The sequence below is a fragment of the Onychomys torridus genome, chromosome 5, assembly GCF_903995425.1.
Source record: "Onychomys torridus chromosome 5, mOncTor1.1, whole genome shotgun sequence".
Lineage (NCBI taxonomy): Eukaryota > Metazoa > Chordata > Mammalia > Rodentia > Cricetidae > Onychomys > Onychomys torridus.
In genome coordinates, this window is record NC_050447.1 from 10,259,284 (window position 1) to 10,282,441 (window position 23,158).

Genomic DNA, 23,158 nt, shown 5'->3' on the forward strand with positions numbered 1-23,158 from the left:
AACCACATGGTGGCTCACAACTATCTCTAGTGGGATCTGATGCCCTCTTTTGGCATAAAGGTGTACATGCAGATAGAGCTCTCATATACATAAAATAAAGAAATAAATCTTAAATTTTTTTCTTTGTACATTTGTATACTTCTGAGCAGTACCTTGTTACTTTCTATCATTTGTTCCTCTGCACTGTCTCTAGTGGCATACAGCAGCACATTTCCATGGGTCTCTCATTGACTACAGAGGACACTTCCCTGCTGCATCCACACTAGGCTTGGTCACGTGATTTGCTGTGCCCAGGGGCACACACAGTGCGAGGCTGGAGTGTTTGAGCAATTGAGCTTGCTATTGCGCACCTGAAATTACTGTAAGGATACGCCTCAGATTAGTTCCAGAACTGGAACCAAAACTGTTCAAAAATTGGCAGCCCTGGACTTAAGGCAAGAATCCTAAAACCATCCTCGATGATGAGCTAGCCTACTGGCATATGAGCACGTGTTTGATGTACCACCAAGTAGCTTTGTTTTGTAGTTGATGGCTAGAAAGCACTGCTGTGACATTAGCTGACTTACACAAACTCTGACAGAGGCAATGCTTTTCATTTCGTCCCTGGTTACAGGTTATCATACTTGTATGTTTTATAAAATGAAGATGATCACTATTAACACATTTGCTTAATGACTTGAAAAACCTTCATGACATTTTGTGTTGTGTGTGCTTGTGGGTACACCTGAACCAGACCTCAGCTACTGATGTCAGTTCTGCAACACGCCGATAATCTATCCACTGTTCACACTGCTTTTTTTAACAGTTTTTTCCTCTATTTTCACTTATTTTGTTCTTCTCTATAAAAACCTGGAGGTGGGTGCACTGTCTTCAATTTTCACCCTTTCAATCTTGCAAGAGGCATTTACAGGCAGAGGAACTTCTGAGGACTGCTGCAGCTTTATGCAGACTATTCCATAGAGTTGGTTATTTCAAAATAAAATACATCTACAAAACTACATCCTGGAGTGCCATGCAGTTATAAAAATTGGTCTTGATAGATAAACAGAACCAAGACACACTGTACAGAAAATGTGCAGGATGGCTCACTTCCACCCGTGGTGAGAACTAGGTAGGGAGGGGAATGGTGGCTTCTTGTAAAATAAAGCAGAATTTTAGTCCCATAACCACTTACTCTCCTCAGCAATATCTTATATACCTACAAAGTGAGTTGAAAGTCACAGATCTATGAGTTACAACTTACCTGTAATTTAAATAAGGAAGCGTTGTTTCATGAACTCAATGACTTCAACAAGGGAAGGTCACAGAGGCAGTCCGAACACCCACAGAAAGGCTTACAACAGTGTCAGCTGTTTTATTGTCTCACAAACAAAAGGACAACACACCTCACACTATTGCTTTTACTTGAAACTCAAATGCTTGATGCAAAATAGACAAAAATTTAAGCTGCCAGCCAGTCCTTTCCCTTCAGGAACACAACTGCTTACATAGTTGTCAGCACTTCAACACCACCAGACCTACCCTCCCAAGGTCAGTGCTGGGTGCCTGCCTATGCTACATTTGAGACTCCTTTCTCAACAAAAACCAGACCAGAAAAAAACAAAACACAAGGCATGATATTTCTCATGCATGAACAGGCCCACTCATCTCCATTTAAAAGCTGCTGCTTGTGTGGAGACTCCACACATGAACAAGACACAAAGCCTCCCCAGCCACAGGATTCTTCGTGGATTAGAAGAGAGCATCTATCCTGAGGACCCAGCTGCTGGCCCTCAGTCACGATCACAAGAATCAAGATTACCACCCTCCAGGCACACCTCTCGTGCCATGACAGTGCCATGTCACCCTCCCCTCCCCACAGAACAAGCAGGTGCTATTCACACCAAAGTAATGTGGTTTTTCCCTTTGAGCAAAGCTTTTAATCCAAGTCTCTTTCATTGAATATTCTCAATGGACAGAACGGAATGAATGGTGGCCAACACTGAAGAAGCATGAGTGTATAACATTTTCATAGAAAAATACATACAAATCCAAGTAGCTACTAAAATAGAAAGGAAAAAAAACAGGGTAGGGATTATTAAGAAAAAGATTCTGATTTCTGAACTGTAACTGGTGCCAGCTGAAGTTCATCTTTATACCTAGTTGTACTGTTACAGTTATTTACAGAGGTCGGTCTGGGTTCAGTGACACCATTTTTAAAAGGACTGTCTTTGGAAGCATTTGAACTGGAAATGTTGCAGTTATATTCTTATGTTACTCTTGCCACTGGTAGAATCCCTTCAACCTCGCACATACAAAACTCATTCCACATTGACTGGTTTCTACTGAGACTGACGTAACTTTCCTGCTACTTGACGCTGTGAGCACCAATTGCTGCACTGCCATCTCCTAGGTCTACACAGATAAAGACCCGCCATGGCTTTTCAAACTACGTAATTCTGACACCTTTGAAACCGTGTCTTCCTCCCTGCATCTGCCTGGCCTGTGGCCAGAGGGTTCAGGTCACAGTCTCATGACAACCAGTGACAGTCAGATTCTAGAACACTGAAGCTGTCACTGGCTTATAGACCAGTTCACTATGTAAGTATCTGAAGTGGTTAATGATAATTTCAGTAGAAACAACACTATCTGCAATGTACAGGCAAAGGAGAGTGGAGACCGCGACGTTGACTGAACTATGGCATGTCCTCAACATCACTAGAGGATCTCTGCTGGGAAATGCTTTATGACTGAAAAATGCTCTTTCACACTTCAAGCACTCTTTTTATTAACTAGGCTGATAAAGAGTTCGATCAGTTCAAGATTTAAGCTGCTGGAAAATTAAAACAAATAGTAAGTATTTGTAGCGTAAAAGTTAAAGACTTACACTACTTACACAACTGCTTTCCACGGAAGAGTTAACACTACAGTACAATGGATGATAATGGTGGACACATGCTCCCTGTTAGGGTTTGGTTACACAATATATCATAAAACCTGGACAACAAAAGATTTTTCAAAAGAGAAATGAATATATTACCAGGGTTGAGAAAGTCCCCTATAAGAAATCAATTATTAAGTTCCTATAACACTGAAAAGCTAATCCTTTCTAGTATTATAAAACAAACCTACTTTTAGAAAAAGTTCCATCTTCCATAAGGAAAACAATTTTAACCCATGTATTGTAATGCACATGCTACGCAACACTACAGCCGGGGCTTTCTCTGGGTCATCTGTACCGCGTGAAGCTAGGAACTTATCAAAAGACACAAACAAACTGTTGGAAAATACCAACTCTTCCTCTATCACATGAGCTAGTCTTTAGATACCTGATAGTAAAAGATGTGCAAAGTATCACCATGTTTGAGATTAAGTTATTATATTGTGAACCGGTTTCCACAGGACATACAACTGCCTCACAAGCCAATAATCTTTCCTAACTTTAGATTCTTTTAACTTTGCTCTGAGAACAAATCTCTAAAACTTGCCAAGAGGAAACCTTATCACATCTGATCCTCAACAGTACTTGCTGCCCTCCTGAGATTGGGGGAATAAAGCTATACAAACGCACAGTCATGGTCCAGGCTACGGCACCCACAGCCTGTTAACCAGGTCCCTTACAACATTACCCAGAAACACCAGAGTCAAGGCAAGGACAAGCAAAAGTGAACAGCAAGCCAAACACGCCAATGATGGAGAACAGACATTTCGAGAAAGCTCTAAGTTTTCTTCCTGTGTAAGTTTCAAAGACAGTTTTATCTTAAAAGAAACCATGTTTCCAAAGTCCGGATTTTCTGAGTAGATGCACCTCCTTACTAACAAAGAGATAGAGGGCCTCACAGCTGTGAGGAAGGTTCTCTATATAGCTGATAAAAAGTAGATACTGAGCAAGAGTAAATGCTTAGAAACCTTGAAATAAGACCTCTAAAGTGTGTTATTCATAAATGAAAAGCTAGTGTCCCACACTGCCATTCTCTCATTTTCTGTTATGGTCAGTCATCAGAGAAATCAAGAACGACGCCGTGATTCTTCACCTTCTGACAGAGCCATGCTCCCCGACTCTAAGGGAAGGACATCCTGACAAGTGCTGAGACTCAAAGAAAGCCTTAGGGCTCACCTGGGGCCTGTCTATCTAGAAATAAACCAGAGAAGCAACACTCAAAACCCACTTCTAGACTAAACAATAATCTTGGAGAGTTCTGAAATTTTGAGAGTGATATCAGCTTGAGAGCTACAACACCTAAAAATGAGGTTCGTGCACATTTTAATCAACTGGCTAAATATAAATATACCTGATTTAAACTTTTAAACTAACAGGCTAAGTCCCAAGTTCCAAACTGTAGTTTACGTGACTCCAGAAGGGCTCTTTGGAAGGGTGTGGAACCTGTGGAGAACAGTGTATAAACAACTGTAAACATACACTGATTGTCCGCTAGCTTTCTTAAATAGAGTTCTCAAGTATTTTGTAGGAAATTATATATAAGAGTGTAGTTGATCAGATAATTTCTCTAACATATAAATTATGCTGTATGTGCAAAACATGGTAGAAAGAGAAGACACTGTGATGCTTCATGTTTTCAAAGTGAGCACAGCATTGTAATCCATTAAGAGTCCTTTAACCTTCTCATGAAACTTCTCTCGGTACAAGTTGAAGTACATAATGCTTTCTGGTTCTTCTTCAAGCCAAAACTTGTCAAATTCACAGACAAGGTAACCTGCAATTAAAAACCACACAACATATTGTCCACAGGAATAAAATTATATTTAGAGCATCTCATCTTCAGAAAGTATTCATCCACCTTGTCAGGGAGATGGCTCAGGGGTAAGGCCACTTGGCTAGCAAGCCTGACAATCTTAGCTCAAATATGGAAAGTAAAGTACAAAACGCACTAAGAGATCCATCTCCCATTACTTCCTGGATTTCATAGATCTTAATCAATAGAAGGATAAGCATAAACTCTGTACTTCAGAGGCATGGGCTAAAAACTATACATCCTGCCTTGTTGGGAGTTAATGATGCTCTGGTACTGACTCCTTCTAATACTCACAGTAAAACTGGTGGAAATGCTCCATTGTTGGTATCCCAGGAACAAAGTTGTAGAGATGAAGCTTCAAGGCTTCGCTCTTGAGTAAGCTATAAGCCATCTCTGTGAGGTTGATCCCAACTATTGCATAGGAGTACCTACGTCAGAAACATCACCAGTCACACAGCTAGCAACGGCCCACAACAAGCGCACAGTCCATAAACAACTTACTAATTCACTCCAATGGTTTGCCACTGGCCTAATGCACGACGCACTTTGCCATAATCTTTCTATATTTAAACAGTCAGAAAGATCCAAAGCATTTGTTTTTTGAAGGCTGTTAATTTTCTGAGTAGAAGCTAAGAAGTAAAAATAAAAGTTTCTACATATAACACCTAAAAACAACCCAGAGAGGGAGATCTAATTACCAAGCCTCACTGCTCTGATTATTATATATAAAGCAGTATAAAGCAACTAGCAAGGCCTTAATTAACATTTCCTACCATTTTCAAAGCTGACCGATTTTCCTGTTTCAACTAGTTTCTACTCCTGCTCTGAATTAGTTTTTGAAAAAAATATGAGCCCCTCCATCATCGCTTTATAAACTATATCATATGATAAAATTTACTGAACTACATAGAACATGTATGATCATTTTTCTTTAAAATAGTTAATAATATCATTTCTACAGTTATCACTTATTAAAATAACATCATTTTAAGATTTATATAGTCATTGTCACTGCAAGAGTCTAGCTTTTGTAACGTTTGTCCAGCTTACCCTAATTTGGGATGACTGGAACGGGAAAGAATCTGGTGGGCCTCACTGGTGTACTTTTCACTGAAATACCTGAGCAAGTTCAAGGAAATGAGGAAATGAAAATGTTCCTATCACAAGCAGCATAAAAACTTCAGTGCAAGCAACTCCCACAGTCACAACAACAGCCTCACTCCACAGTCACAACAACAGCCTCACTCCACAGTCACAACAACAGCCTCACTCCACAGCCACAACAGCCTCACTCCACAGCCACAACAACAACAGCCTCACTCCACAGTCACAACAACAACAGCCTCACTCCACAGTCACAACAACAGCCTCACTCTACAGTCACAACAACAACAGCCTCACTCCACAGTCACAACAACAGCCTCACTCTACAGTCACAACAACAGCCTCACTCTACAGTCACAACAACAACAGCCTCACTCCACAGTCACAACAACAGCCTCACTCTACAGTCACAACAACAACAGCCTCACTCCACAGCCACAACAACAACAGCCTCACTCCACAGTCACAACAACAGCCTCACTCCACAGTCACAACAACAGCCTCACTGCTGAGGAGTCAGGCCTGTCAAGGAACACAGGTAGACTGGCCCTGGGCAGAGTATTTTACAGAGAGCTCACCTACAAAGGGATTTCCTATTTATTTACAAAAGAGGAAAAGTCCCAAGTTCTTGTTTTCAAGCCTGCTAGTTCTCATCCCACACAATACTCAGAGGGCACCTGCTAGGCCGCCCTTCACTCTCTGCCACAGTGGATGTGTGTTTCTAATCCCCTGCTGACGAGCAGACATTACAGATGGATGTGAGTCCTGGCCCTCTTCACATCAGCCGATGCCTTAAACACAGTGAAGACAGCTAGACTTTGTCAGAGGGCTAGAGCAGACTGTTAAATTACCTAAGTCCTAGGCTTCAACACTAGTCTGAAGACATGGGGAAGTTGCTCATATTCCTTAAAGATTATCGTGTGATTTATCCTTAGGAAGCAAAATTATATAGAACTTTTAAGATTTTAGACATTACCAAAACATACATGCTTTTATAATGTAAAATAATATATATCTTGAAATGTCATTATGCATATCTTTCCCATCAACAGTTTTATCCATATTGACCTAAATTTTTTTTCTCAATATTTTCTTAGTTCAATTTCAGATTTTTTTTCACAGTAAGAATTATCCAAAGAGCCGGGCAGTGGTGGTGTACGCCTTTAATCTCAGCAATCAGGAGGCAGAGGCGGGCAGAACTCTGTGAGTTCAAGGCCAGCCTGCTCTACAGAGTGAGTTCCAGGACAGCCAGGACTACACAGAGAAACCCTCTCAAAAAAAAAAAAAAAAAAAAAACCAGAAAAAAATTATCCAAAGAACTTATCGGCTTTCCATCCTCTACATTATTTACAGTCTGTAAATCACAGTTCACAGACAAACTGAAACACTGTAGTCTGTACACCTGCATACCTATAGAAGACTGTATCTCAACCTTCCTGGAGCTGTGATCCACTAATGCTGCTGACCTTGATCATAAAATGATTCTGTTGCTACTTCGTAACTGTAATTTTGCTACTGTTATGAAACATAATGTAAATATCTGAGATGTGCCCCACACATAGGGGTCGTGATCCACAGGTTGAGAACCACTGGTACAAGATCTCACTCTTCCAGTTACTTACTAGAAGTGCTGGCTATCAGCTGTGACTCCTAGTGCATATTCTGGGATGTCACGCACACGGCCTGAGAACTAGGGGAAGGCAAGTGCCACAGCCATGATAGGAGAGGCTCAGGTCACCTGCCAGGGGCAGTGAGGAGCATGTCACCAACCCCGGTCTGTCTTCCCAAATGGAATCAGAGCCATCCAGTGGAAACAGAAGCAGACACAGAAAAGAGTGTTCAGAACATTCTCCAAGAGGCAAATGCTTAAGCAGGTGTCAGAAGTGAGGCTGGAAAGAACAGGGAGGAGGGATGCATTGCACACACTGGTGAGTAGTCATGTGCGTGCACATGTACACACACACACACACACACACACACACACACACATACACACACATACACACACCTTCTAATTGTTCCCAGCATCCTAGCAAACATGCGCACTACAGTTATAAACACTTAGAGTCAATAAGAAACAACAGGTCAATTTTCATTAGAATTAATAGACACTGAAAATTACATAGAATTTCATTCAGCCAAGGAAAGGAAATTTATTTCACTTACACAAGATTGATTAGGCCGAGTATGCCCATGCCTCTGAAGTCTGTTTTGGGATCATCACCTTGGAAACCAATGTCTGCCCACTGCTTGGAGATTCGGGCCTTCAACTTTTCCGTAGGCATCAGAAGATTCCAGAGCTGCACAAACATGCTTTTGTGTTACAAATAATAGTGGTGTTCTTGGTTTATTGGGACATTTTCCTTTTCTTAGCTTAGATAACTCATAATTGAATACTTTCAGTTCAACAACTTTTAGACAAATTCTAGGACCACAAGGACTGCATTTAAAGCATGGTGTATCTAGTCCAACCAGAAAGACTGCCATGAAGAGTCATTTTTGTTAAAGTAAACACAGAAATCTAGAGTAATGTGTTTACTAATCAATATATGTTTGTATACTAGAATTAAATGGCTTAAAAGCAGTCTTGGGTAAATGGACCCATAATTTGTCTTGACCAGGTTCTACTATAACTTTGGGTGGCTAATCTTTAATCCAATAAGATAAAATAAAATAGGTCTGAGGGAGGGGACTATGAAGAAGTAATACTAATAAAACTCCAGAGATAAATGTGTGTGTGTGTGTGTGTGTGTGTGTGTGTGTGTGTGTGAGTGAGAGAGAGAGAGAGAGAGAGAGAGGGAGAGAGAATTTCATAACATTTAATTTTTAAAAGGAAAAAATGGCTTGGTTGTAAATAAGTAGAATCTTTAACACTGAGTTGTTATCAAGAGTTACTGACTAACAATCTTGCCCTTCATTAGATATGAACATACCAGCCAATGAAAAATAATTAACAAAGAGTGTCCTGTCACCTAATAACCTGTCAAGGCTGTGGCCTTCCAGAATCCTGGCCCTGACGCTAAATCCAGTTCTTGGACTGGACTTTATCTTGCCCACTCTCTTACTAGCAATGCAGAGAGCTCGCTGCCATTGGCGAGGATGTGACCATAGCAACAAGGCTTTCGACGTGTGGGCTGCAGTGTAAAGCCACTACTGCTCAGTTTCCAGCTATCTATTTGCTTGTCTATGGAGATGGCGTCTTGTTAGGTAGCCTAGGATGGTCGTGAACCCCAATCCTCCTGCTTCAATCTTCCAAATTCTGGGATTATAGTATAGACCATCACATTCAGCTTTTAATATTCAAAATTTAATATCCATAAATACAATTATGGGCTGCAGCCTGGAGATTCTGATTTCATAAGGTTAAGGTGGAAGCTTGTAACCCAAAAGTAGACACTACCAAAAGCAGGTGAACACGTATGTCTTTGGATTATACTTAGAATTACTTCATTTCCACAGTTCTCTTCCCAGGACGGCTGACAGTGTGTTAAACCACGGCCAGCGACTGCCACCCCACCTCCAGTGCTGACCGCTTAATGGCCAGCCGAGGGGGAGCTGCCTGACTAGGGCACTAGAACATGTGTCTCACCCCTTCAGGAAGGCAGCTATTACCCAGAAAGCATCTGAAATTAAGGTGAATGAAGATGAGGAGTAGTCATCTAGCATGCTTTTAATCACTTCAAATATAAGCTCAACCCACACAATAACTCTTCATTAATCTCAAAGTAAAATCAAGCTTTATTCTAATTTTGCAATTAGATAAAGTGTTTATTTACATTTTTCCTTAAAAAAGGTTTATTTGTTTAGACTTATTTATTTTCACCTTATGTTTATGAATGTGTTTATGTGCACCATGTGTGTGCTTCACGCCTTCCAAGGACAGAAGAGGGTATCAGATCCCCTGGAACTGGCATTACAGACAGTTGCTGTTGGTAAGCATCTGATCTTTTGTAGATGTCCCCAGCGTCACTTGCCATAGGTCTTTGGCTATCAAGTCCTAACTCCGAATGCATGTGAGGTGAGAGTGGAGGCCTGGGACAGGAAGTCTAAGCAGGGATGGGAGCAGAGGGCAGGGCAGGGAGGGAGGGCCAGTCAATACCAAGCACACCACATGAACTGTCAGGACATCTCTAATGAAAACAGGGAGGAGAGAAGTAAGTGGGGGGTGCGGGAGAGGAGAGAAGGGGAGGGAGAGAGGGAGAGAAGGGAAGGAAAGGACAAAAGTATGAAAGCAAGAACGCATTTTGTAAAGCCCTCCCTCCAGCTCTCCTGAAGGTGGTGTGACCTGGCAGAAGATGGGCAGGAGCAGCTCTCTCCCTGCTCTGGGCTTTAGCACCAGAAGCAGGCCAGCCCACGCCCCGGGGCCTCGGAATCCTCATACCCACATGAAGGGCCAGACTGCATGGTCTGCAGCCCTTTCTCTAGACATCAGCTTTTACACATCACTGACACACACCACCACACTCATACTTACACATCAGCAGCAGGTGACGGGAAGCTCTCTCCTTTCTTACAGTTGGAGTCTACTATGGCAGCAGCATTTGCTGACTGATGCTGTCCTGATCCCAGAAGTCTGCCACAATGCTGTGCAAAAGGGACATCTACTTCCACAGCTTCATTGCTACCAAGGGAAAGCCCAACCTCCATAACAAACTAGATAAACAGAGACTCTGGGGCCTGGGCACCCCTGCCTTGAGGTAGAAGAGACCCCCTTTTGTGAATGGATAACTTACATCAGAAGCATTACTTACTTGAATATGCTTATCAAGATGCTTATCAAGTAAGAGCTATTGACCAACAATCTTTGCCTATCAATGAAGTCTAACATACATTCTTCAAGAGGCAAACACATGGGTGGACCACATAAAGCCTCCAGAACCCGCACAACTCTCCCAGCTGAAGCTGACCCCTGCACGCCAAGCCAGCGCCTACCTTGAGGAGCAGCTTCTCATGCTGTGCATTGCCAGAATCATAGGGTTTTTTCCTCACGTTTTCTACCTCCTGGTAGAGCTGCTTATAGCCAGTTATCTGCAGTAAGCATGTCCTCATGAAGATCTGAAAACTGAAAGGAGAAATGATTAGTGTAAATTAGACCTCTTATCACAATAAAGCAAGGAAGGCCTGTGGGTCACACATCCATTTAGAGCAGGTTCCCTGACTTTCAATTTAACACAAGATGTACCAAAGGTCACACACAGCATCACACAGGACTGTGGGAAAACAGGGCTTCGAACACATGCAACATGTGACTGACTCCATTACTCATTCACACATTTTCTGTGAGCAGTCCACACATCTCCTAATCTTTACTGCCGCAACAAGAGTATTTGAAATGTATACGAACAACCCACAACAAGTTACCTTCTTCCCCAAATACAGGAGCTTACTTTGCCTGGAGCAACCGCTTTCCACAGTAACTCTACTCTATAATGGCACACTAAGCTTTAATTCCCAAGAGAGAGCACTTCAAGTTCCAGTCCATCAACATCTAGAAGATCAAGCCTCATCTTGTCTGAAATACCCCTCAGAACAAACTAGAAGGCACTGACTCCCTGCGGGGCTTGTGGCTGTGATGCCTCTTACCCCAGGGGTTCATTTCCTAACCACTGTCACTTCCCCAAAGCCACCTCACCTCCCTCACATGTGGATCTACAGATGTCACTTATTACTACAACACAGAAGACATCTAGCCCTTCGATGACCACTGCCCTTTTGTGTGCCCACCACTATCTGCTGGCCACTTGGTGACTCTTGGAGAACAAGACTATACTGCCCACAGGAGGCCACAGTGCAGCCTGTTGATGAAGGACAGAGGGCAGCGTGAGGACTCAGAGAACAAGTGGAGCACACTGGGGGACTTGAAGAGGACACAGAAACCAAAATATGAAGGGCAGGAGGACAGTGGCCAAAGCCATTTAACCTCAGGAGAGTAACAGCACGGGTCTGAGTGGGAGGACTTGGCTCAGTACCCCTGGGTGGTTGTAGCCCTGTGCAGCGACCAGCACTCTGGACTTCTGTGCTCAAGGGATGAGAGTGGAAAGCTACATCACCCACAGGCCTTCCCCACCACGGTCCATCATAGCCATGCAGGTTACAGAGCATGACACAGTCACAGAGGGAGCACACACCTGGTATCTTTCTTGGGGCAAATGTTCTTTTCCTTCATTATATCTTCTACGCATCTGTCCAGTTCACTCTCGGCAACTCGTGTTGCATTCTGGAGGACCTAGTTATCCAGAAACAGCTGAATGAGAGACTTCCCCCTGAACTGACATTGAAGTCTGTTTTGATACATTTAATTAACTTTACCAAGAAGATACTAAGATGAAAAAAGAAACCAACCACATTTCCTTCAGATCTCCTGAGAACTGGAATCATGTATATATCTTTGTGGTTTTCTAAAAGCCTCCTATCCACACTCAGAAAAGCAACCCTAACTAAACTCAGTGGGTAAAAAATAAAGTCATGGAAGTGGGAGGGGCTGCTGGGGAAGACCAGCACGTACAGGAGATAGAGAGGAGCGTGGGAAGAATAAGGTCACAAAACACTGTACATGTTTATGAAATTGTCAAAATGATGTTAGCATTTGAAAAAGGAGCAGCAGCAGGCTCTAAGAGCTGACTTCTTGTCCCTATCCTGCCCTCCCTTCCCGCATCCAGTTCTCCAGCACCCCAGCACCCCCAGCTGGCAGCTTCTCTTCTCTTCCCACAGAGAACTGCGACAACACGTCGAAAAGGTGACCATTCTGTGCGGCCTGCTTCTGGTCTTCTGATAACTTCCTCTCTTTGTCCAGCTCTCTTAAAAGACTGTTTGAGCTCCTCCCTCCCCCCATCACCTGCGTAAGTCTGCAGATGAGCTTGTCGGCGGCTTCAAAACATAATGAAATTCGGATTAAAACTTCACAAACTCATAGGTCAATTTGGAATTAATATTTTAGTAATAATGAGTCTTTTATTTTTTTTTCTCAACAATTTCTCCACAAGTTTTAGGGCTAAAGACTAAAACCCCTGGGCGGTCTGCACTTCTGGCTGCTGTGGTAGGTGGCACTCACTGCTCTGAAATGACCCAAAAGTTCATTGCTAGCACAGACAGCAGTGAGCTACCTGCTGCCAGACTGCTCAGTTTGCTTCTTAATACACAGCAGAGGCCTCTGAGGACTCGGAACTGTCCACATTCTCAGACTCCATCTCTGTTAATAGTTCTCTCTGGCCGACTATGTCTTGGGTTTTTCCTTGCTGACTGTGGTTCCCAGGATTTCCAGTACAATGATGCTGAACACAGAGTATCTGTCATGCTTCCAACTAAATGTGGTAAAACATTCACTACAGAAAAGTTTTCTGTCAAGCCAGCTGCAGGCTGTCTGCGGCCTCCGTGGACTGAGGGAGCTGAGGCCCTTCTAGCTGGGAGAGTTTTTAGTCATGAGCAGATTTTTCAGTATCTACCAAAATAATCCTATTTTTCTGACTCTATTAATGTGGTAATAAATTATTCTCACTGATTTTAAACTTCAATCATGATATGTTATCCTTTTAATGTGTTACTAGGATCAATTTGCTGATGTTTTGTAAGGATTCTTGCATCATATTGATAAAGGGTGCTGAGCTGTACTCTTTATTTATATGTCTTTATTTGGTTTTAGTCTGTCCTCAAAAATAAAAAATGCTTATTTCACCTGTATATTCTAGGACTTGCTGTTAACAGTGGCACTTTTTCCTTATCCATAAATGTCTGGTAAGAATTAATTAGGCCAGGTTGGAGAGAAGGCTCAGTGGTTAAGAGCACTAGCTGCTCTTCTGGAGGACCTGGGTTTGGTTCCCAGCACCCACATGGTGGCTCACAACCATCTGTTACTCCAGCTCCAGGGATCTGATGTCCTCCTCTGACCACTGTGGGCCCCAAGTGTGTACATGGTGCACAAGCATGCATGTAGGCAAATACTCATAAAATAAAAATACAAAGGCTCAGACATCTTTTATAAGAGAATAATCTGGCCAATGCTGGAGATTTTTTAAAACATTTTAAATTAGAAATTTCATTTCTTCTTTGAATATATGGCCACCTAGATTTTTTTGTTTATTTTCATATTAGTTGATAAACAGGATTTACCAGCATGAAGTTGCTCACAGAACTCCAGAATCTAGACTATGGTGACATCTTTTCTATCTTTCTTTACACTGGGAATATTGGTTTTCTCTCATATTGATCAGTTATTAGAGGTTACTGATCTTATTAATCTTTTTAAAGAATCAGCTTCTGAGTTTGTCAGTGGTGTCTACTTTTGTCTGTTTCACTATTTCATTGATGTTTTTGCCTTATTTATAAGTTCTTCAACTTACTCTATGCTTCGTTTCTTCTCAGATTTCTGAAGATGTAAATAGAGATAATTGGTTCAGGTCTTCAAAATGTGCTTTGATAAGCTAAGCAAATGTTGGTATGTTGTGATTTCAGTTCAATTTTCTTTCTCTGTTTCCTACCAAATTCTTTGGGATTACTGCAATGTTTATGGTCCAGATGTTGAAGATTTTCATATTTTAGCAGCCATAGAATGTAAATTATAAGTAGTCCCTAGTCTGTAACTGAGTAAGTAAGATTTAGTCTTTAACAATCAAAGAAGTTTCAACTGTCAAACAATTTACAACCCAATACAACCGTACTTTGAGATTACTGTTGGGGATAAACCTTAATAGATTGAAATTGCTGTTAATCAGAACAAGCATTGGAAATGCAAAGCATTTAAATATGTAAGAGGGTTTCAGGGACACTTTAATCCTCTCAAATTCTTGTAGTGTCCACTGGCTTAATTATACTATCATCAATATTATCAACATACACTCTCTTACGCTGCCTTGATGTTCATGTCTCTAGTCCTAAGACCATCACACAGTACTAACGAGAGGACAAGCAAACTGTACGAAGTCCAACAAGCAGGAGGCAATGAAATCAGAGTTTCTGTCCAGATTTCTTCTCGTGTAATAAAATGCAGAGGTAGCCAATGGAAATACCACAAGATCAGAATTACATTTTTCTCTTGAAGTAAGTATGATGTGTAAAATATGCACAAACTGCATGTGTAAGCTGACAAGCCTGTCTCTGTGTACTAACAAACTTGCTTTTGAGGTCAGGCTTCAAGCTAACAAAGCATCTGTCATTTAACTGAGCCTTCAGAGACTGTTAGTGGCTCTCTTTACAGTGTCCTACAAAACATCAGGATTTTACTTCTTTGTTTCCTTTGTTTTCTGAGACAGGGTTTCTCTGTGTAGCCCTGCCTGTCCTGGGACTCACTCCGTAGCCCAGGCTGGCCTTGAGCTCACAGAGAGCCACCTGCCTCTGCCTCCCGAGCGCTGGGATTAGAAATGTGCACTACTACCACCCAGCAGTATTTTACTTTTTTAATCATAAGAATACAACTTGAACATTTATATATATATATATTTAAAAAAACAAAAACAAAAACTAGTAAATAAGGTAAAAAAGTAAGCATGTTACTTTCTGTTTATTTAATATATTCCTGTAGAGTCGCGACCACCTTGAGGGTCAAATGACCCTTTCATAGGGGTCTAATATCAGATATCCTGCATATCAGATACTGACATTACGATTCATACAGTAGCAGAATGACAGTTATGAAGCAGCAATGAGAATAACTGTGTGGTTGGGGTCACACACCATGAGGACCTGCACTAAAGGGTGGCAGCGTCGGGAAGGTGGAACCCGCTGCTCTAGGCCGAGTTCATACCCTTCCTTCTGTGTTGCCCTTTACTCCTATGGAGAATTGCTTCTTTATCAGTTACTGAAGACCCTGGGAGAATGCGGAAATGTGCTCATCAAATCCTTACGGAGATCCACCGCATCTTATCTCCTATCCTACTTCTATCTAGTTGAAGTGGAACAGACAGAAAATCTCACTGTTAGTGTCTGGTCCATAAGACGCTGCTGCAGCTGATCCTCATTACAGAGCTTCTACTGAAGCTCGGATGCTGAGTTCGGATTCTGAACCTTCTCCACTAGAACTAGCAAAGGGAGCAAATACCACATGTCCATGCGGAGAGAGCAGACCTGCACTTCCAAACCACTCAGCTACGTTTTGTTATCTCGGCGTGTTACACGCTAGGAGCTGGTACAGACTCGAGGGGTACAGACGTAAACGACCAACACTATGCTTTGTTTTGTTTCTTTGGGACAGGAGAAAACGGAGAAATGAAAAAGTAAAACACTGCACAAGGCAGGCAAATGGACAGGGAGGCTGAGGGCTATAATTCCAAGCAGAGAGTGGTCAGAGTGCTCAGGAGGTCAGAACTGAACGAGACTGGAGATGATGTAACTTAAACTTTGAATGGGAGAAGCCACACACTCTCTCTCTGTGCTCTCGTGGCACAGAGGCCCGATGGCAGGTGGTGCTTTGGTTTGGAGCAGCGGCCGGCATAGACAGGGCAGCGGCAGGTGTCAAAGCATTAGAGGGGACACACTCCTCAAGAGATGGGGGCAGATGCTGGGACCGAGGGGACGGTATAAGGAACAGTCACACATTTACAATGTGCTCTCCAGGCCCCAAGAAAGCACCTGTCAGAGGGAGGCTCATTCTCAAATACTCCCAGTCTTATGACACAAGGAAACACTACTTGCTCTGCATCCATTGGTCCGTGTGGAGTACACAGCTTCTCACAGAAAGAATGGGAGCAGTCAGGACACATGGCTGTCCCTCCAAGTAGGTCCCTGGCCTGCAGAACAGTGTCACCAAGGAACCAATACGTCAGAAACAGAAGAAACAGAATCAGGACTTCTGGAGTGGGGCCCAGTGCCTACATTCCAACAAGCTTCCAGAGGGTTGGGGCTGCTGAGTTTGAACCTGTTATAACAGTTCTGAAATATGATGTGTCTAAGTAGGTCAGCTACAATGCACCAGGCTGCTGTGGGGATCTGCCTGCTACCTTTCAATGGCAAGAACTGTGTGTGTGTGTGTGTGTGTGTGTGTGTGTGTGTGTGTGTGTGTGTGTTAAACAAGAACTAGAGCAGAAACACTCAAACTTTCAGATGTCACATTCTCATGGGAAAAAAACAAAATCACTTTAGGATTGTGAACAAAAGACAACTCTATACTCCTCCCCAGTGTTCATCTGGGTAGATATGAGTTGTTCTCATACATTTAGCTCACAAATGAGATTGTAACTAAATGAGCAAGCCCCACTTTAGTGGCAACTCTCCAGAAAGAAGCTTATCGACTTCCAGAAACCAACATCCTTCTGTTTCCGGCAGCAACTGTTACCAACAGTCGCAGGGTTGTGCGTATGTGTTTATTACGATTCAGAGTTTACATTATGACCAAGTGCAAGCATATATATGGATATCTAAAACACAGATATACACATAGCTAACTGAACTAAAAAGGTCATCAAATGATATTCATCTTACTGTGAACAATCATTTCTAAGTGTTTTCTATTCCTTCTGTCACCATATAATGCTGGCCATCATCCATTCACATGGTTTCAAACAACCGTCTTCATGGCCTGTAAGTGTGTCTCTGACACACCAGAAATTCTTACACAGAAAACACTGTGACCTAATGTTAACTCTAGCTGGCTAGTTCTTGGTTTTCCAATTAACGCAGCATCAAAAGCTGTGACTCACGTGTGGCAGACTGGCATATTGGTCCTGACTTTCCATCAACCGCAAGTCAGGTATACAACCACTTGCCTGCCTTAGCATTCGGGGGTGCAGATGGCATTTGAGGAGTCTTTGCTGTGCACTTGGCCACTCATCTACAGCCATGGATGCAAACGGAGATGGCACAGTCTGCGGGGCCTATAGGGAGTTACTAGGAGACCATTAACTCTTGTCCACTGAGTCCCACACCTGGAGCCTACAGCAAGACAAGTGGGAGAGACGTGAGAAGGAGACACCCGCCTGCTAGAGGGCCTTTGCAGGAGACCCACGTGCGCATGAGCTCACAGCAACACTGCTTTCCCCCTGCAGCTTTGTGTTCATTTCTTACACAGCAAAAGCTGACAGCCACACGGCGTGAGCTGGGACTCACTTTAGAGCAAAAGGAAAACATGCAGGTTTTCTCCACCCAAACTGCTTTGCTCTTCTCTCACACAACCTACCCTGAGGACAGTCATGGACAGGGCTTTCTCTAAGATATGGGTCTACAAAAGCTACAAACTGCTACTGCAAAATAAACGGGAAAGCCTCAGAATAGGACACGGAGTTGAAATACTCTTCTGTTATCAAAACACAGAAAGAAAGTATTTGGAAAACGTAATTACTACTTCTAAAATGAGAAAATTTAACTCACAGTTTCTCATAGCAAAACAGTAAATATAACCCTAAAATCAAAATGTTCTTTTTAAAGAAAAAAATATGCCTAGGTTAAGTCTTATGTAATTAGCATTTTAATGTGCTCTTACCTTACTCTTGGAATATGTCAAGGAATTTTCTGAAATTAAAAAAAAAAAGTTATCACTTGAATGTATTTTCTGAATTAGACCAAAATCAAATAGTAAAAAATAACAGCAATGATGAGTCACTCTCAAGTTTAAAATACAATTTTTACAGGAGCAATCATCTCAGAGTCTTACAGGACAGAGAAGAAGGTGGAACGATCCCCCACAGTACCCAGCTGGTGTCAATCATTTCCCCAAATGTTCTGTTTCTACCCAGACTGCCAAAGTGAGGGTGTCTGCCAACAGGTCAGATCTTAGACATTCATCTGGAGAGTGTGTTCTCTGCTACCTTCTCTCCAGCGTCAGCCCGAGTTAGTGGCCAGCCACTGTACAGCACGGGAACAAAGGAGCAGAGCCTAGACTGTCTGGCCAAAGAGCAAACAGCCTCCGCATCCTTAGCTTTTGTTCCAAGACTGACAAGAATATTTGTGTTTGTCTGTTAAAAAAAAAAAAAAAAAAGTTCTGGTACACTGAGAATGCTCGCCTTTGTAAATTTAAGAAAAATGCTTTTGCCTCAAAGTAAAGCCTTGAAAATGCTCTTCCACATACTGTAAAGTGCCAACCAGTGCAGCCCTCAGAGACCTGTCTCAAGAGGCACTTGGATCTTCTCACAGGCAAGGGGGGAAATCAGAGAGTGCACTAGCTTCAACCAGCTAGTGGCCATGGAACACTTCCATCCTTCTTCCAAGGCCACCCTGGGCACAGGGCCCACTGCCTGGGCCTCACTCCCTTGGCCCCAAGTATATTGATTCCTCATTTGAAGCATTCTTGATCAACACAAAACAGGAACTGGTTAATTCTCAATTTTCCACTTAACACAACATCATGAGCTGTGGCTCTGCTCAGGTCTTTCTTACTAGGCCTAAAGTGACTTTAAACTACATTTCTCAACCATCTGAGTTTGAAGTCAGAGTAATATTTTTAATTAAACATTTAAAAACTGTCATTTGGCAGAAATATAACGCAAGCCAAACTGAGTCCTTATACCATAAACATTTCCACGGCTACATTAAATCAAAAGAAATACATGCAATTTGTGTAACTTAACAGATCCAAAATATTATCACTTCAACATATTACAAATACAGTTGTGACATCTTTACACTTTTGTTCATACAAAGACTTTGAGATCCAGTGTGTACCTTATGGGTACAGCTCAACTCAGTTGACATCATGAACACTTCAAGTGCTCACTAACCACGTGGCTATCACTGTGAGCCTGGCCCAGGTTGGTTTCCTAGGACCCAGCAGTCTGCCTGTTCATGAATAAGAGTCAGAAGGGAGAAGACTGGTAAATGAGCCCCAAAGCAGGAAAAGGTATCGATTCTTCCAATCTTTTCATCATATACTTGTATAAAAATTTCAAATGGAAGAAAGAAAAAAAAATTTCTAGTAAACAATTGCAAGTTTAATCTGAAGAATAATTGTGACTTCTCTATTTGTTTTTTGTTGTTGTTGTTGTTTTTGGAGACAGGGTTTCTCTGTGTAGTTTCAGAGCCTGTCCTGAAACTCACCCTGTAGCCCAGGCTGGCCTTGAACTCACAGAGATCCGCTTGCTGAGTGCTGGGATTAAAGGTGTGTGCCACCACCGCCTCCAGGCTAACTGATACTTTTAAGAAACTCCAAAGATTCATTCTTTGGGTAGATATGGGTAGATATAAGAAGTTCCTTTTTATATACGGCTTTTCAATGTTCAGTAGTCAGTAGTACAGTGAGAAGGACTCAAAGAAAACAAAGCTTACGAAACTCAGACGCAATAACACAAGTACATTACCACTGGATAGACAGACAGAATTCAATAGCAGTTTTTATTAATCTTCAATTTTTCGATTTTGAATGGCATTACCTATCCTGTATGTCCTCTGTGCGCCTCCATAGGTGTCGAGAATTCGCTGCAATTCACATTTTCCAGTCATCTGCCGTAAGACCCATTTCATCCAAAACCGGAAAAAGTGCCCATAGAAGAACTCCCACAGAGAAAGAAACATTTTCCCTGGAAAAGGAAATAAGAACACAAGCTTAAAGACCTTCAACTGGAATTTTAAAACTGAAAAGCAAATTAAGTTCATCCAACTCCTCAGATCCCAAATTATAATAAAATCTATTATTCTATTGTGTCTATTTTGTGACAGTGTTTAATCAGTCCGGCAAGGAAACAATAAATAGCATAGATTAACTACTGATTAACCAAATGGTCAATTTATCTCTAGGCCAAATGGTCACTTTTTAAAAAAATTGTAAAAAAGGAAAAATTAGCCAAGTTATTTAATGGCTTAAAAGAACAATAACCATCTTACATTTTTACCAAATAATAATAATCCATATTTTGGATTTCTACTTGTTTTTTCATCCCTTAAAACTTGGAACTGAACAGGTTGAGAATAGAAGGACCAAGCGAGCAACAATCTCAAATCAACCACACATCAGATGTGGTTTCCCCAAGAATGAGCTTGTCTCAGCCTTGGTGCAGAGTGCGTCCCAGCTGTCTCAGTCAGCTGACGCCAACAAATGAGAACACTACAAGTGGCTTACAAACTGCAGCATACAGGTTGAAAACCGAGCAGATGGCATCCTGACGAATTCATGATTTTTCCAGTCAATAGGCGAAGGGCAGAAATAACAAAAAGTTAAAAAAAAAATCCCGCAAAACCTGCACACTTGATACAACTGGATCTTAGACGAAAACTCTTCGGGTGCTAAACGAAGGAGGCATGCCGGGACCGAAAGGAATACGCTCCTCGCTTGCTTTCCAGCCCTGGGATTTGCAGACACACCCTCTCTGCGCCGGGGCCGGAGGAGCTGTCAAACTCGAAATCCCCGCCAGGCAGGGCACACGGTGCCGGTGCCAGACATGCGGATCTGGATCTTTAAAATGAGTCATCCCGTCCGCGCCTGTAGGGACGAAGGCGGCAGAAGTGCCAGGCACCGGCAGGCCGTCCCGGCGGGCGGCCGCGGGCCCCCGGGCCTCAGGAGGTCGTGCGCGAGCCCCTTAGGCACCGCGCCGTCCCGCCCCTCTCGCGCGCGGGAACGCTGCACAAAGCCCCGACGGCCCCGGCACCCTGCGGATTATCCGCAGGACCCCGGCGAGGCTTGCACACCAGCAACGCAGGGTGAGAGAAAATTAAAACAGCAGCCACCTCACAGGAGCGGAAGAACTAGGGGAAGCTGGCGCTGCCTCGGTTTCCCCCAGCTGCAAACACCGGCAACGGAAACGACGCTCTGCCGGGAGCACTCCTTGCAAACACCGCGACCCGGAAGTCGGGACAGGAGGCCGGGGCAGCAGGAGCGGGGAGGCGTCGCCGGGCTCCGAGCCCCGCCTCTCCGTCCTCTTCCGATTGGTCGGAGCTCCCGCCTATCACCGGTGCGGAAGGAGGGCCTGCGGGCTGGAGCGCCAGACGCCGGACGGTCATTACTTTAGATCAAGGGTTGTACAGCCAAGGAAATGCATCAGGAATCACCGAGGATGCTGCTTGCTGGCTGGGTCATTCCTGGACTCATTCTCAGCTGGCTTTCTTACCCAGCCAGGACCACCTTCCCAGGGAATGATTCCACCCACAGTGAGCTGGGCCCCTCTGCATCAATTAGTTATAAAAATTTCCTGAAGGCTTGCCCACAAGGTCAGTCTGATCCAGTCCATTCCTCTCTCAGATGGCTTCAGGGTGTCTTCAGCTGACAATAAAAGCAATTAGCATAGCCATTGTTTCTTTAAGATCATGTCACATTCCCACCTTTCCACCTTTTTAGAAAATTATTTTCCCCTTCGTTCTCTGCTAGCCTCCAGGACCCTCATTCTCAGCCCAGAGCAGGCTTGTTATTTCACTGAGAAATACAGACATTAAACAGAGCTTCTGATGCCCAGTCGGTCACAATGGGAAGTCCACGGCCAGGCTAAGCGGCTCTCTCACCTGTAGTTCCTCCTGTTGCAATAGCTGCAACTGTGGGCCCTGGCACCACCCTCCTGTCTGTTTTCACATTGCTTCATCACTTGCCCCCTTTCCTAGGTCATATCCATCAGAACAGGAAGGCTGGTTTTCTCCCCTTAAAAAGAAGGTGAAAAACTACTGTCTCGCCCCCTACCCCCCCCCCCCCCCCACACACACACACTAGCTTCTAATGTTTTCCCTTACAGAAAAATTCCTAGAGAGGGCTGGCTATCCATACTTCCTGTCATATTTTCTCCTTATGTTATCTTCTGAATCCACAGCACTGTGTTCACCTACATCTCTTCACAGAGAGCCAGGGCCCACTCCAGCCCATCCATCACTGTGATTGATTCCTAGTGTACTGAATGGTTTTAAGTCAACTTAACACAAGCTTAAGTCATTTGAGAGGAGAGAACCTCAATTAAGGAATTGCATGCATAAGATCTGGCTGCAGAGCATTTTCTTAATCAGTGATTGATGGGGGAGTACCCAGCCCACTGTGGGTGGGGCCATCCCTGGGCTGCTAGTCCTGGGTTCTATAAGAAAACAGGCTGATCAAGCCATGGGGAGCAAGCCAGTGAGCAGCATCCTCCATGGCCTCTGCGTCAGCTCCTGCCTCAAGGTTTCTGCCCTGCCTGAGTTCCTGTCCTGACTTCCTTTGATGATAAACTGTGATGTGGAAGTGTGAGCCAAATCAACCCTTTCCTCCCCAGATTGCTTTGGTCATGGTGTTTCCTCACAACTAAAAACCTACTCAGTGTGAGACACCCTCCTCACATGGTACCTGGGATGATTGTGATTCCCTCCTCGATAGCTAAACCATCTCAGCCTCCCCAACTGGCTTCTATGCCTGCCTGTGTTGACTATCCTCAGACTTAACCAGTGTGTGTTCCTGGTCACTTTTCATTTTATGGCTTAGTTTGTTCCGGTGGTTCTGGGCCTGGAATTCAGAGCCC

The 23,158-nt window shown here is 43.3% G+C and overlaps 2 protein-coding genes across 8 annotated transcripts in view; one reads left to right on the forward strand and one right to left on the reverse strand.

Annotated features, from left to right (window-relative positions):
- Positions 1 to 1,329: 1,329 nt before the first annotated feature.
- Positions 1,330 to 21,541, reverse strand: Elmod2 (ELMO domain containing 2). 7 transcript variants are annotated; one of them, XM_036187863.1, is made up of 9 exons: positions 21,417 to 21,541; positions 20,126 to 20,272; positions 18,244 to 18,272; positions 11,966 to 12,063; positions 10,770 to 10,899; positions 8,004 to 8,137; positions 5,784 to 5,852; positions 5,028 to 5,161; positions 1,330 to 4,694 (listed from the first exon to the last, which is right to left on the reverse strand). In XM_036187863.1, exons 2-9 carry the CDS (start codon positions 20,265 to 20,267, stop codon positions 4,549 to 4,551), a joined length of 882 nt encoding a protein of 293 aa, XP_036043756.1. In that variant the 5' UTR covers positions 20,268 to 20,272; positions 21,417 to 21,541; the 3' UTR covers positions 1,330 to 4,548. The 7 variants fall into 7 exon arrangements, with proteins under 7 accessions (XP_036043756.1, XP_036043755.1, XP_036043754.1 ...); XM_036187862.1 differs by having other exon boundaries at positions 21,054 to 21,541; XM_036187861.1 differs by having other exon boundaries at positions 20,938 to 21,541.
- The window catches only part of Mgat4d (MGAT4 family member D), a 32,385-nt gene continuing 30,357 nt past the window's right edge, over positions 21,131 to 23,158 (forward strand). Inside the window, exons 1-2 of the mRNA XM_036187586.1 lie at positions 21,131 to 21,389; positions 21,470 to 21,640. Coding sequence (XP_036043479.1) covers positions 21,131 to 21,389; positions 21,470 to 21,640 — 430 coding nt within the window. The remainder of the gene's footprint in view (positions 21,390 to 21,469; positions 21,641 to 23,158) is intronic.